General features: G+C 37.3%; 2 protein-coding genes across 2 annotated transcripts; one reads left to right on the plus strand and one right to left on the minus strand.

Annotated features, from left to right (window-relative positions):
• The first annotated feature begins 46 nt into the window (after window positions 1-46).
• On the plus strand, window positions 47-6245 carry LOC107707168 (glucosylceramidase-like). Its single transcript, XM_016511097.1, has 10 exons — window positions 47-422; window positions 533-721; window positions 2086-2232; window positions 2319-2452; window positions 3536-3708; window positions 3840-4077; window positions 4187-4411; window positions 4986-5149; window positions 5452-5568; window positions 5646-6245. Exons 1-10 carry the CDS (start codon window positions 332-334, stop codon window positions 5749-5751), a joined length of 1584 nt encoding a protein of 527 aa, XP_016366583.1. The 5' UTR covers window positions 47-331; the 3' UTR covers window positions 5752-6245.
• An 18-nt stretch (window positions 6246-6263) lies between these two features.
• LOC107707171 (E3 ubiquitin-protein ligase RNF115-like) lies at window positions 6264-15504 on the minus strand. Its single transcript, XM_016511102.1, has 9 exons — window positions 15363-15504; window positions 14283-14341; window positions 12242-12296; window positions 11633-11901; window positions 9667-9735; window positions 9166-9238; window positions 8986-9079; window positions 8631-8746; window positions 6264-7093 (listed from the first exon to the last, which is right to left on the minus strand). The coding sequence occupies exons 1-9, from the start codon at window positions 15438-15440 to the stop codon at window positions 6974-6976; spliced, it is 933 nt and encodes a 310-aa protein (XP_016366588.1). The 5' UTR covers window positions 15441-15504; the 3' UTR covers window positions 6264-6973.
• Window positions 15505-15885: the final 381 nt, after the last annotated feature.

The following is a 15885-nucleotide window of genomic DNA, read 5'->3' on the forward strand; positions in this document are numbered from 1 at the left end:
AAATGTCTACCGCCTTTTTGTAAAGGTATGATTTGACTTGAACTTCCTTGATAAAACTGTACTTCGCTTAAAAAACATTGTTGTTGGATGTCACGTGGGGAATGAGGTGGTCATGTGATCGCAGTCTCCCGGAACGCAGTCCATGGTGCGTGTCTGCGTGATTGACTGTTTACAGTCCAGAAACTGTATGTACAATTGTTGAAAGATGAAAATGGTTCTTTTAAACAACATTTAGAGGACAGTAATGATATTAATATTTCCGTTTTTAGGCGTCGGATAAACGTTAAATACACAGAAGCGTTTGTCTGCTAAGTTTTAAGATTTTTTTTACATGCAACAAGAATCTCCACTGCATCTCATCGACAGAATGAGAGAAACGGTTCTTTTCATTCTGCTGACTGGAGTAATCGCTATAGCAAGAGGTGTGTTTATTAAGTAAATATAATCAGATAAATAATATACGAGATATGTTGATCTGCTGTTTTATTTGTATCTGTTTGCTTATTTGTGTCACTTTGTTTCATATGTCCAGCTGACGACTGTCAACCACTGAATGTCGGTCATGGTTCGGTTGTGTGCGTGTGCAATGCGACATACTGCGACTCGGTGGGCCGGACTGGGTTGCCAGATCCCGGTCAGTTTTTGTCTTATGTCAGCAGTAAAACTGGCAGCAGACTCGTAAAGAGTCGAGGCCAGTTTCAGAAGAACAGCACAGGTGCAGGTGAGTGTTTTAAAAACGATGGGCAACTAATATCAATATGTGGCTTAAAGGTTAGTTCATCACCACAAAATGAAAATCTGTCATCTTTTACTCACCCTCATGATTTGTGTCAATACAAAACCATAAGACTTGTGTTCATCGTTTGCAACACAAATTAAGATATTTGGTAACACTTTACAATAAGGTTCATTAGTTAACATTAGTTAACATGAACTAAGAATTAACAATACTTCTGCTGCATTTAGTTAGTTAATTTCAGCATTTACTAAAGCATTATTAAAATTTCAAGTTGTGTTAACATTAGTTAATGCACCGTGAACTAACATGAACAAACAATGAACGACTGTATTTTTATTAACTAACATTAACAAAGGTTAATAAATACTGTAATACATGTATTGTTCATTGTTCATTCATGTTAGTTAATACTTTAACTAATGTTAACAAATGACACCTTATTGTAAAGTGTTACCAGATATATTTTTTTCCATCTGTTGAAAGTCAGCACAACCAAACTTTCACACTTAAAAAAAAAAAAAAAAAAGTACAAAAATACTAAAAAGTTATCCATATGAATCGACGGTCTTCGAATGAATCGAGACCGATAGCTTTATATGATGAAAAGATTTAATTTAGACCTCACATGTAAACATTGATAAACTCACAAACATAGAGCTCATCAAACGTGGTAAACACCAAAGCTTTCAATACATTAAAGGACAGTGAAAAAAATGATCACAGTTTCCACAAAAAATTAACCAGCAAAAACCGTTTTCAACATAGATAATAGGAACCATTACTAATAATTAATCAAAAGTAACAACTGATAATAATTGAGCACCAAATCAGCATATTAAAATGATTCTGAAGAATCTTGTGACACTGAAGACTGGAGTAATGATGCTGAAAATTCAGCTTTGCATCACAGGAATAAAATACATTTTAAAATATATTAAAATAGAAAATAGTTAATTTAAATTATAATTTTATTTCATATTATTACTTTTTTTTTTTTTTGATGCAGCCTTAGTGAGCATGAGACTTCTTTAAAAAAAAAAAAAAAAAAACTTAAAAACCTTAATTATAATAATCAATTTATTTATTCGCCAATGTATTTATAATTCAGATATTACTTGTATTTGACATTTGAAACTTAAAAAACCTTAATTATTCCAAACTTGTGACAGTTAATGTACAGCAAATGTAATTTTACATGTTGTCCTTTGTGGCTTTTGATAAAAGAAGGAAGAAAAGATAAGTAGAGAAAGAAGTATTAAATTAATAAATATAAATATATATAATTACATATATTTAATATCCAGTCAAACCCCCTGAACCTCTCTTTTTTGTCGCCTCAATCTCAGCTCTCAGAATCACTCTGAATCCCAGTCAGAAGTATCAGCGCATTAAAGGATTCGGGGGAGCCATGACAGATGCAGCAGCTATGAATATTCTGTCCCTGTCCTCTGGAGCTCAGGACCAGCTGCTCAGACAGTACTTCTCCCCAGATGGTGAGAGGGACAGAGATTTAGAAAGGGTAAAGAAAATGGGTTCAGAATTCTGAGTTCTGAATGGTGCACATCCCTGTCTGTCACAGGTATAGAGTACCGTTTCGTGAGAGTGCCGATGGCCAGTTGTGATTTCTCAACTCGCCTCTACACATATGCTGACACTCCAGACGACTACAGTCTCCAGAACTTCACGCTGACTGAAGAGGATATTCACATGAAGGTATCATACACAAACAAAAACACACCATCACAGTTACAGGTGTGCGATATTAACCAAAAATTGTCTTGATATTTTGGAGGATTTTGCTGATAACAATAGTTAGGCAATATTTTGCTGAGTGTGTTTTTGTGCTGGAACTTTTGCTGGTTTAGGCCTGTCGTGGACCGTTGACTGCTAAAGCTTTGCATATTCTTTATATTCTGCGCAGTGGTTAGTTCACCGCAATTAATTGACAGAAATCAACTTTTCCATTAAGGGGCAATATTTGATTTTCAGGGGCATTTATATATTATACCTTTATAAGGGCAATTTATTTCTAAAATTAATAAATGTATGTCATCTTCTATGTCAAATTCTTTTGATTAATCAAATTCTGTCAGAACAATAAGACTCCGTAGTGTTTTAAAATATAAAATAATTTAAAAAAGTAATTAAAAACTTAAACTGCCGGTAGGTGGTGGCAAGTCCCTGTATATTATTTGTCAAATTCTTACATTTAATCAATTAATTCAATCAGAATGATAAAACAATATAGAATAATAATAATAAAATATATATAGAGAGAGAAAACTTGTAAATATTAAAATATGAAATTTTAAAATATATATATTTTTATTTTTAAATATGAAACTAAAACTGTCAGTGGGTGGCAGCAAGTCCCTGTCTTAATCAGTTGATTCATTGAATCCTCCATTTAAATGTTCAAAACTGCTGATGAATTCAGAAACCTAGCATGTAGTGACTGTCTTTATGGATGGTGATTGAATCATTCTCTCAATTGATTCTTTCATAAACACAGATTCATTCGGTAATGAACTCCGCTGTGACATTCAACAGTTTTGCTCCAGCTTTGTTTGGAACTATTTTCATTGGCATTCTAAGTGCATTCTAATAGGCTACACCACAGTCAATGCATTGACTCTCGAGATCTGATTTTGTTTGGTTTTTGCAAAGTGAGTGACATCTGCTCACAAATTGTTAAAACAACAATTACGATATATTCGTAGACAATGCATTTTAGCACATGCCTAATCACACCACCACAGATATCATATTTTGATGCATGTCATCTTTCTCTCCCAGATTCCCCTGCTGCAGCGGGCACAGGCTCTCTCTGCTCAGCCTCTCAATCTATTTGCCAGTGCCTGGAGCGCCCCCGCCTGGCTGAAGACCAATGGTGCACTGATTGGCAAAGGCTCCCTCAAAGGCAAGCCAGGAGGCAAAGAGCATAAAACCTGGGCTCAGTACTACATAAGGTGCATGAAGGAACCTAAAACTGTATTTAAATACAATTTTCGTAACTAAACAGACTATAATATTGTTTTTTATAATGGTATCAACTACATTTCCAGCCTTTTTAACAATGACTTTTACCTGTCCTATTCAGATTTCTAGAGGAGTATGGAAAATATAATCTTTCATTCTGGGGGTTGACATCAGGAAACGAGCCCACTGCAGGCGAAATGACAAATTACAGTTTTCAGGCTTTGGGTTTTACTCCGGAGACACAGCGCGACTGGATTGCCCTGGATCTGGGTCCAGAACTCCATTCCTCATCCTTTCCCCAAACTCGCCTTATGATCCTTGATGACAACCGACTTCTGCTTCCACACTGGGCCCAAGTGGTAAGTGAGGATAGTGGACCAAAAGAGGGATGGGAGGATGTTCATGAAGATGCAGGTGGTGGCAAAAGTCCATTCATCTCCGTCTCTCCACCTCTCATCCCTGCTGTAGGTTTTGAGTGAAGTACAAGCAGCACGTTATGTACACGGGATTGGTTTTCACTGGTATCTGAACAACCTTGCGCCACCTGACGTCACCCTGACAGCCACACACCACCTCTACCCAGAGTACTTCCTGTTTGCAACAGAGGCGTGTTCTGGGTGGAATCCGCTGGATCGTGGGGTGCGTCTGGGCAGCTGGGACAGAGCAGAAGACTATGCACATGACATTATACAGGTACAGGGTGTATTTGGAATGTATTTGGAAAATTATTATTTACTGTATATAATAACAATATATGTACATAAAATATTTAAGGGATAATGTATATCTAGCCGCAGAATAATCCCCGAAAAGGTGATCTTGTATCGCCCTGAAGGGGTTTACTTTGCGATAACAACCGGGAGATTATGATTTGTAACTGTTTTAAAATCTTACACGTTTATGTTATTATGATTTTAAGGTTTTAGATTCAGAAGTAAATAAAAAAAAATATATTATTGTTATTATTATTTAATGTGGATTAAAAAAAAATTAAATGGGGAGTTTATTAATATTTAATGTTATTTATAAATATTTAAAATTATTAATTCATATTATATCTATTAAATATTTAATTATATATAAGCCTTTTCCTCCCTCATCTCTTTTGTTCCCCTAAAAGGGATTATAAAGTATATTTTTAGAAATACATTTTTGCACTGCCACTAATATACAAAGTGGTTGCAATATAATATATAGAAAACGTTTTATGTAATTATATAAAAAATATTATATAATGTACCTTCTCTTTCTCCAACTCTTTATTTAGGACCTGAATAACTATGTGACAGGCTGGACAGACTGGAACTTGGCCCTTAATCAGGATGGAGGGCCAAATTGGGTTAAGAACTTTGTGGACAGCCCTATTATTGTGGACCCAAGTAAAGACGTCTTCTACAAGCAGCCCACCTTCTACAGCATGGCCCACTTCAGGTAAGTGACAGTGACAGGTACAGTGACACGATTCAGCTCTTGCACAAAAATGGTTTCTAAAGCTCAAGTTTTGCTATTAAATATAGCTTTCACTAGCATACGTTTGCTGCTAAACAGCCATTACTGTTATTTAAGTGCTAACATAGGCAAGTATGCACATGGCTTTTTTCCATCATACTTGGGTTGTGTAAAATTTCACATTATTTTATAAATTTGTTATATAATCCAAACACAGCATTCTTCTATACAATATGCAGAACAGTGTCTTAGCTTCCATCTGAGTAACTTTTTGTACCCGACAGCAAGTTCCTGTGGGAGGGGTCACAGAGAGTGGGCGTGTCCTACAGTCAGCACACCAGCCTGGAAATTTCTGTCTATATCAGACCTGATGCCTCAGCCGTGTTAATCGTTCTCAACAGGTAAAAGAATGTGATAATTTACTCTCAACTGGTGTTGTTACATCAGTCCAGGTGTATATAATGTTGTGAAATTGCAGGTCTGAAGAAGAGATGCAGTTTGAGGTTTGGGATCAAACGCTGGGCTTTTTGTCAGAAAGAGCTCCAGCTCACTCCATCCTCACCCTACTGTGGAGCAGACGCTGAATGGCTGAACCAAACACTGCGTCAATAAGCCACATATGCACCTTAATGAATAACATTTCAAATAACTACAGCAACCACGATTACAAAGAAATCATTTCACTGGAGTCAACGGTGGTAAGGCAAGCTGTTTTGGAGCATGCTAGGATTTGGCAGTCAAAAGATGATTTATGGGTCAATTATCAATTTTAAAGGCAATTACAAAAATAATGTGATTGAGTCATGTTTTAACAAGTAATGCCAACATTCCTGGAAAAAACTTGATGTATAAAATTCCTTGCACTGAAGACACTAAGAATTAACAAGACACAATAAATGCAACTTTTCATCTCGTCTGAAAATGCATATTTATGTCAACAAAAATCAATAGGAAGGTCTGAATGCATTTGTTGTTCGTCTGTGCCATAAGATCAACATGTTTCCTGGTTTTTAGTCCGTTTTATTATTAATACATCATGGTCATACACATCATATAATATATATACTTTAATATTTAGCAATTCATCATCATTTTCATCATCAATGTTTTTTTTTTGTCTTCCTTAAATGAGTTTTCCAACTAAAATTATTTACATTAGAGGAAACTGTAATAGAAATGAGAGTGAAAAGGACTAAATCAAATTAAACTGAATGACATCGATAGGTTTGTGATATATACACACCAGAGTTGGAATCAAAAAGGAGAGAGAGACAAAACCTCATGATCTCCTGAACAAAAGGGATACGAGAACAACAAAAAAACCTGGGGAAGAAAAGCAACGTTCATAAACCGCAAAGACACGGCACCCCATCCCAATGAGAATTCACATTGAACGATAGAAGGCGCTATCTGGGGAGTACAGCTCGTCTCTGGGAAACTGAACACTGTACCATCTAAATGTGGGTTGGGAGTTGTGCTGCTATAGCAACAATATGTGCCCGAGCCTATCCTCATCCTGCACTGTTTGTTTGTTCACTCAGGGTAGAAATAAGGGAAGGGAATACTAGTCAAAATTCTGTGTGGAAAACTGTGGAGGGAATCAAAGACGTCTGAAAGACACAGAAACATTAGTATAGACAAAACTGAGAAGGACTGTGTTAGAGAACAGAAGTAAACAAACCATAGTAAAATATACCAGCATGGTGGGATGAACACAAAGGATAGACAAAAAAAGCAAAGCGAGACAAATAGCTTGGGTTAAGACAGAGAGCTCGGATAAGATGGACGGACGTGTGTGCGTGTGTTTCAGAAGGACCATCTCTCCGGTGTGCGAGGATCAGTGTTTAAGGAGGAAGGCTCTGATGAGGACTGAGTGCCGCTTTCATCCCCATTCAGGCTCTTCCTGCACACAGGACACGTGTCGTGCTTCAGAGAGGAAGAAAAGAGAGAGGTATGTCAGTGACAATTCATGAACTTGAAAATATAGTTAAAATTGAGATTGAACCTCATGTAATGAGATAAATCTGAGCATGACTGGATCTAATAAGCACAAAAATACAAACTGTCCAGTTCTGAACAAAATATAATTACTATTCACCCCCGATGCTGTTTGCCGTGTTGGTATCAGGGAACTATAGTGAACAGTGAACTATAACAATAGATTCTGAGATTGGATTATCCACAAAGGAAACATATGATGACTTTTTTGGCTAAAACTACAAATGAATTTTGGATAGAACTACTTTTTGTAGGCAGCATAATTTCTCATGTGTACTGCTTATAACATCCTTTGCATCTGGAACACACCTGCACCATCAGTCAACTTCATACAAAAGTCAATATTTTCCAGATAATATTTACTTAATTTGCCTTGGCTTCAGAACAATAATATATAAGCTAATTTAACAAACAACCCTGTCTTTTTTTAAATAGTACACTTACACTACCGTTCAAAAGTTTGAGGTTTTGAAGTACTTTAACAAAAAAAGTAACAAAAAAAACAACAACAAAAAAAACGAAATTAATACTTTTATTCAACAGGAACAAATTAAACATATTAAATGTCTTTACTATTTCAAATAAATAGTGTTTTTTTTGCTTTCTGTTCATTAAAGAATCCTGAAAAAAATATCAGTTTCAACAAAAATATTAAGCAGCACAACTGTTTTCGACATTGATAATAATAAATGTTTCTTGAGCAACAACTCAGTATATTAGAATGGGTTCTGTGACTTCTTGTGACACTGAAGACTGAAGTAATGCATGCAGAAAATTCAGCTTTGCAATTACAAGAAAACCCCCCCAGATATTTTAAATTGTAATATTTCATAATATTTCATAATTTTGATCAAATAAATACAGCACTCTTCAGAGTTCTTAAAAAAAACTAACCAACCACTAACTTCTGCACTGTAGTCAACATTGTATAAATGTGGAAAATACATAGCTGCCTATGAGGAAGATGATCAAGTGGATCATCCTATTTTTGGAATTCATGGCACTCAAAAGTAAAAAAAAAAAAAACTGGTCTAGCCAAACTATTTTATTTTTTTTATTTTTTTGTGTTACATTTTCTTGGTCACATTTTGTTACTTCCATCTGTGATATTTAATAGTTTTGATGTCTTTACTACAATGCAAATCACATGGATGTTGCTGAGTCAATAAAATGTGTGTTTGAAAAAAGACTGTTTGCACTATCTGCAATAAAAATGTTTCAGATGTTTTACATTTATAATTTTGAACTGTGACTCCAATCTTTTAATTATAATTATCAGATGTTTGTACACAAATAAAATAACATGCTTTCTAGTGCTTACTAGATATCTAGGAATATTTCCATTACCGTTCATCATTTTTATTACTTCAAAAGATTCTCATATGTGCATTCGTGACCTTTTCCTATGTCTTTTCCCCCTTCTCTCCCTTTAGTCCAGTTCCTTCCTTCCTATTGTTTCTCTCACCAGTTCAAGCCAGGGCACGATGCAGTCACTATGGAAGATGTGGTTACAGGGCAGCAGCCTGACCGGCTCACCGACCTTGTAGTCTTCCTTACATACAGGGCACTCCATATTGCAGTCTAGGAGAAGCGAGGAGAGAGAGACAACGTGCAGGGGGTGAGAATAATGAGATTTCAGTGCCTTAAATAGGAATTATAATTCATCACCACACAAGACTCATACTGGTAGGTCAATGACCTCCACTGAGTCTGAGAGCCTTAAATCATAACTAAAATGACACACTGTGCCTCTTACAGACCAGAAGAAAAAAAAAAAAACAAGAGCTTCAAAGAAAAGGGAAGAGAGAGGAGAAACTAACTAGTGTGTTCCTGAGTGATGATAACAGTGGGGAGGGAGGAAATTTTCTCTTTCTCAGCAGGAGGAGGACCTGTGTTCTCAAACTGACCCAATAACTGTGAGAGACAAAACACAGATGATTAGCTTATTTGCACAAAGCCATGGATCAGGTAACGTGCACAAACAACCCATGCTCAGCTACCTGTGTGATGACTGCATCCAGACCCCCCTGTCCCCAGGCGTAGTCCCCAGGGTTTGAGTGCAGCATGCCCGTCCTAACACACACACACACACAAAGATTGGAGAAAAAACAAAATACACACTTGCCCTTTATAAAGCTAATTTATATTATATAACTTAATTACATAACCCTCAACATATAATATAAATAACTATATGTAATGTATTATATATAACTTATTATAAATAATAAATATATGTTAAGTAGTAACATCAGTCTTTGTATGCCATAATTCAGTGAAGCTCAACAACTCTGAAGTATCAATTACTGCATATAGCAAATACTCATAAAATTTCATTTAAATTAAAAGACCACTAGATGTGACATCTAGAAGACATATGTCACTGTCATAATTTATTTTAATAAAAAATGAACCAAACATATAAATACATTTATTTATCTATCTATATATACTGACTGCCCAAACTACATAGTGGCAAAATACTGAGGGAAAGTCTTTACCATGACAGTGGAGGAGAGCCTGGTACTCCTGAATTGGCAAAAAGGCCTGCGAGAAACTGCTGTACTATTCTAGAAGGAAAGAGGAGAGAGACATCAGTGAGGAACTGATATTGGTGTTGGGGAATTCTGCCAACTTCCTTAAATTTTTTTTTTATTGACATTTCCTGAGCTGTTTTAATCAGTCATCTGACCCACATGCAGTACATGTAAATATTGCCAGTAACTTCAGGACTACAGATTTTGTTCCCCACATTTTTTGTGGAACAAAACGGTTTTACACATTTTTGTTGAGAAGAACAGTTTCATTCATGTATAAGAAGTTTACTACCTATTGTAATACTGTGGTAGACCTAAATTTATTGGCTTATTTATTACCCCCTTTTTTTTTTTTACCTTTATTTGCTACTCATTATGCCTATATTCAGTTTGTTAAGTTTACTTCATTGTTTTTGAAGAAATCTAAATGTCCTGCCATTTAGAAATATACAATATCATATGCTCTAGTCACTTTTGAACAGTTTGTTACAAAATCATGATCTTGGTGTCTATGGATTCCTTGGGTCATGCCGAAACTGTGGATGTCGATTTTGACTAACCGCCTGTCCACCATTTTAAAATTAGTCATAAATTGCAATATCTTTTGAACCTTTAAAGTATCTGCACAAAAATCAGTAGGGATCATCGACACCATGTCCCGGAGGTACCTGAGAAGTTTGAACACAGTGCCACCTAGCGTTACAGTGATATAATGATTTTTGCAAAAATGCGTATAACTTTTGAAAACATTGTCCAAATTCTGTTATTTTTGTATTCTTTCGTTCCCTGGGTTATGCCAATGCTGACGATATCTCATTTGTCATTTTCCATTAATGTGCCTGTCTGTCATACTGAAGTAAATGAAAAACAGTTTTTTTCGCTACTCCTCCTACAAATTTTGTCCAACTTTGTCCAAAAACCGATCAGATGATTTTTCAACTGAGCCGCACAGAAATGACTGACCAGATTTTTGAGATTTGCTACCATTCCCAAGAAATACTTCTCCGAAGTAAACTGTGCCTGTGTTTGTTGACTTATGCCAGTTAGCATAGCATGCTAACTGGTTGCCATTCTTTCTAATGTAGCTCTTCAGCTATCAGGTTAACCATAAACTACGTTAGCATTAAGTTAGCTTAGCATGCTAATCTGGTTAGCATGCTAAGTCATAGGTACTGTGGCCAGTAATGGTGCGAAAGTTGCTTCTGTTCCAGATGTTGGATCTTCCATGTGTGTTCATCTCCAATCAGCGTTTTCATGTGTTTCACAATCATGTGTTTTTGTTCATTCTCATCTGAACTTTTTTACGTACATTCTATTTCTGTTTTTGTTCTTCCTGCTCTGTACTGCGCTACAGCCCCTTCAGGGTCTTGGCCCCATATCGCTGCTTGCAGCTATATTTATTATTATCAATAATATTATTTAATGTGAGGATAGCTATTATTTATAGGATATTATTTTTACCTAGTGTTTATTCTTCAGATTAATTATTTAATTTATATTTATTAATTATTATATCACTGTACCTTGTATTATAATATCCTTGCATTAAAAAGCAGCCATGTACAGCAACCTATAATATGTGCATATATATACCAGTCAGAGGTAGATTTATGCAACATTGTACTTTACTTGCAAACAAAATGATTCTATATATTCCTTAATGCATCACAACAGCTTGATTAATCTGCAAAATGCCACTTTACTGTCTGACTGTCAGCTCCTTGCATGGGAGACAATTTGATCTTGATTAAGCATGCCAAACATTCATGCTGATCTCACATTTGGTGTGAACAGGCCTTCAGCAGAGATTCAGTTAAAATTCATAAAAGAAACTATGACAGGGCAACCTCAGAGAAAAGAGAATGAAAACAAATCCACTGATTTGGTATACAGAACATGACCAAATGAAAAGCTGAGATATTTAACTTACCCCTCAACAGCGGGAGAGCGCTCCGGTCGACTGCTTCCTCTGGATCGGTACCTCCTCTGCGTGTGCAGGCGTGGAGGACGACCAGGACCCCAGTGCTCTCCTCCGCCTAGAGGGCCACCCAGGGACCCACCAAGCCCACCTGGGACAGAACCGCCGAATGGCCCTGTTCCGAGACTCCCAGACCCACTGCCACCTCCCAGGACCCGCTCAGAGTCAGGACTATCTAGATCCAGACTGAACGGCCTCTCCACGAATAACAGCTGCCATAGCTACAGACAAAGAGGGCGTAAAAGAGATAGTTATGAATGAGAAGTACAATGTACCTCATTCAAACTTATGGCGCTTTTCCACTGCGTGGTACGACTCGGCTCGGTACGTCTCAGTACGGCACGGCACGGCTCGGTTTGCGTTTCCACTGCAGTTCAGTACCGCTTTAGAGTGGGCGGGATTATTCACATATCGTTATAGTAGCGCCGCCTCTATTGCTGCGACTGTACCGTGCCGTACCATGCAGTGGAAAAGTGCCATTAGTCAACAACTCCTTTTCAACAGCTACACAATCTGTATCTCAGGCAGGAAAGATGTTGTCGAAGGAAGGGGTCAACATACCTCAGCAAACTGTGAAGCTGTGTCATCAAGGCTATTTGAACTACTGTCCAGAAGACTAAGGATGAAACAATCACATGTCAGATCTGGCTACATATTGCTGTTTCATGGAACTTGGCAACATTCACTGCAGTACAGCTGACTGTCAGAGTGAGGGAGTCATTGATCTACCAGTGCTTCTCAATCCAGAACTGCACGGTTTGGATGTCTCACTCATTTGAAGGCTAACACAGCTGCCTCGCTACCCATGGTGCCCAGACAATGACTTCCCAGAAGTCTTTTAGTGTGAAGGCACTGGTTACGTCTGTTTTCATGTGAGCTGTAGTCATAACCAAGCAAATATTTAATTTAAAAGAATTAAAAATTTGTGAATTCATTTATTTAGCTTTTCATTCATTTATTTTCAGATACCATATTCAACAGCTGAACTACACAAGCAGGATCGTGAGATACCATAGGCATCTCTGCTGCCTTCAAAAGATGGCCAGCACTTCCCTACTACATAGTATGAATAGAATAGAATCAGTAAGTGAACATTACCCAAATGACTGACTTCATCAGCGGAGATTGCATTCAACCAGTGGACACTTTGCTATCCTACAATGCCAAAGCAGCCGAGGAGTCATCAGATTTGAAAAGTTGAGAGAGCTGTGAGTTGAGCAACTCTTTTCTAGTGTAAGTAGGTCAATGACAAATAAGAGTGTCCAATAAAGAAATAAAAAAAAAATCATTATTTTATAAATCTAGTTTTTAACACATGTGCCAAGTTCTCAGAAGTGAACTTATTCATGATAGTTTCTTATGGTTTTGAAAAACTTTTATACAATTTTGAAGAAAAGCTTCAATTTAATAATGACTTAAAATGTCTTACGCTGTAACCATCAAGAGAAAGGTAGTAACAAATTTTCTTTACACCTTGAAAAAATGAAAATGTCCACACCTATTTCTTTATTTCATTTTTTAAAGCAAATATTCTGAATTATTAATTCCAATAATTTATTCAGCTTATTACATAAGCTTTTTGGAGGGTTGCACCACATGACATTCCACAACTTGAACTAACCTTGCTGTACCATAAAATTATCAAGTTATCATATTTTTAGAGACATTTGCAACCTTGACACACAGTAATTAGGGTCTGCAAGGTCTATGATATAATTTCCTGTTTTATGCTTTTTTCAGCATTTTTCTGCACATCAGTTGCACCACATGACTTTCAAACAAAAAAATTCAATCAACAAAACTTCACCATTGTTTTTCCCCCTAGGAAACAATAATAAAAGATCATGCCAAACCACTTTTTTTTTTTTTTTCAAATCACTGTATAAATTAAAATGTTTTATGTATTTCAAATAAATGAATAGATCCGCCAACATCTTTTAACAAATCACAATGTCACATTACTTTCAAGGTTACTGCTAGTAACAAGGTTACTGCTAGTAAATCTTAAGCAAAAGAATATAGAGTCAATGACAATGGCAGCATGTGAGATGTGGTATGTCCAGCAATGCATTCATAGCATTCAAAAGTACTTAAATCAATAACAGTCGAGAGGTTCTTCATGTACTTTCACAGTATGCACTGAATATAATGATTTCAGACACAGCACAGGTCTACTAAAGACCTAATCATATAAATAAAAAGAGGAGACATCCACAATGTGCAGTATGCTGGAAATCTAAGACCAGGATTGAGAACCACTGATCTAAATTCCCCAATAAATTCAAAAATGACAAACTAAACTGAGCTGGAATTCAACACAATTCAATCGAATCCTTCATGTTCCTCTGGCAGAATGGATGCACAATCTATGAATGATCTACAACTTTTCTTGATGTATCAATACTAAAAAATTACATCACAGCTCTGTGTTCACATCTTTTACTTCTCCGTTTGGTGGTGCTACGAATCCAGGTGACACAATCAACTTATTTATACTCTCCAGAAGGCACTGAAAGAGCTGCCATGTTAATGCAGCAGTGCAGGAGTTGCAACATGCCACCAGAGACAACGAATGAGGAAGTGCAGCCATTGAAAAGCTCACCTGGAGTCTTCTGTAACCTCCTCGATGAAGCCCGAGTCACATCTGGGACAGATATACTCCTGAACACAAGCAAAATCACAATTAGAACACAATGTCAGAAAATCACACTGTTGACATCAACACTGAAAACTAACAAACAAGATAGCTGTGGTTTTGTGAGGACACACACATTTGCATAGCACCACAACACACATTTATTTGAATTTTAAAACAAATATTCCCGTATGAGGAGAGACACTCCCTGTAATGCGTGTCACAACAATTGCTGGCTGATTTAAGAGGCTGCTACCCTATTTGTTGTGCTTCGATTTGAACAGGTCAAGACAGGTCATCATCCTGTGGGTCTCCAACAAAAGTAGGACAATGGCTGCTTATCTTGACATGCAGCACAACTCGGGACACTGTTCTGCCTCATTTACACTATATACACTAAGCATGAACCAGTTATGATTCATCTTCTAAATACAGTAAGACGTTTACTAAGTTAAATGGGTAGTAAACAAGGGATTACACACAACTCATCCTCACCGGAACAGCTCATGATGGATTGACTTACTGACACACTGACCAACAAGTGCTTAAATTAAACAGTCATTGACAGATTTGCGATGCACGTCATATGACAACTAACTTAAAACAGAAATATTTGGTATTCCGGTTTCGCATTTGAAGAGAGCTCAGGATTTAAAGAAGTTTTTGAAAATCTCTCGAACGGTAACAGCATGAACTGAACATTTATTAAAGCCTAACATGTCTTAAAATGTGAATAAGTCACTATTTGTAAAGAAAGATAGCACGAAAACACAAGACAGTGTAGCATTTGTGCTAAAGGTAAAACACGTCAGTTTTCCGTGTACGAGCACCAGTCTTATGTTTAAAAACACCGGTCATCGGTAAATACGTTTATTTTCAGTGTCTATATACAAACAACAAGGCACGACAGGCCTTTCGCCAACATCAAGTTGATACACTGCTACCATGCTAACTTTAGCACAACAGCCAAACCTGCCAAAGCGACAGCGGGAGTACAGAAACCGACTAAGATGAACCGGCCGTGCGTTACAAGCGACGCGGACTCACCGGCAGTTTGGGGCTCACTTCACCCTTACAACAGTGACAGAAGAAGCGATGCGGAGGGACCGCCGCAGCCTCCGCCATGTTTTCCGTGAGACTGTCTCTGTCTGTGTCCCAAACGGTCCCAAACAGCAGCAGCAGCGCAGGCCATCGGTCCGCCCACTGCAGAGGGAGGCGCTCTGACATGAGCGTTCGGAAGTCCGATTCATTGTAGCGAATCGATTCACTCGGACGGTTAAATGAACTAGTCAAAACGATACATTGATTCAGAGTCAAGTTTATTTGTCACACATCCTTACAGCTGCAGTGAAATGTGTTTTCTACAAGCCTCAGACTGTAAATAGTAAAATTAAAATCAAGGGAGTGATTAATTAACAATAATGAATATTGAAAAAGGAAATTAAATAGCTCAAAATGTGTTCCTGTCTCAATCAGGGCCGTCCTTAGGGGGGTGTAACTGGTGTGGCTGCACCGGGCCCCGCGGTGAACGGACCGAGAGGGACCCCGCTCCCTACCTCGTACCGGGCCC

The sequence above is a fragment of the Sinocyclocheilus rhinocerous genome, unplaced genomic scaffold (assembly GCF_001515625.1).
Source record: "Sinocyclocheilus rhinocerous isolate Xijiao unplaced genomic scaffold, SAMN03320098_v1.1 scaffold1046, whole genome shotgun sequence".
Classification (NCBI taxonomy): domain Eukaryota; kingdom Metazoa; phylum Chordata; class Actinopteri; order Cypriniformes; family Cyprinidae; genus Sinocyclocheilus; species Sinocyclocheilus rhinocerous.

Coding starts and splice junctions, on each gene's coding strand:
- LOC107707168 (XM_016511097.1), top strand. CDS start 332: ATGCAACAAGAATCTCCACTGCATCTCATCGACAGAATGAGAGAAACG. Junction 423..532: donor AGTAATCGCTATAGCAAGAG/GTGTGTTTATTA, acceptor TCATATGTCCAG/CTGACGACTGTCAACCACTG. Junction 2,233..2,318: donor ACAGTACTTCTCCCCAGATG/GTGAGAGGGACA, acceptor TGTCTGTCACAG/GTATAGAGTACCGTTTCGTG.
- LOC107707171 (XM_016511102.1), bottom strand. CDS start 15,440: ATGGCGGAGGCTGCGGCGGTCCCTCCGCATCGCTTCTTCTGTCACTGT. Junction 11,902..12,241: donor CAGCTTCACAGTTTGCTGAG/GTATGTTGACCC, acceptor CTTTGTCTGTAG/CTATGGCAGCTGTTATTCGT. Junction 9,239..9,666: donor GGCTCTCCTCCACTGTCATG/GTAAAGACTTTC, acceptor TGTGTGTGTTAG/GACGGGCATGCTGCACTCAA.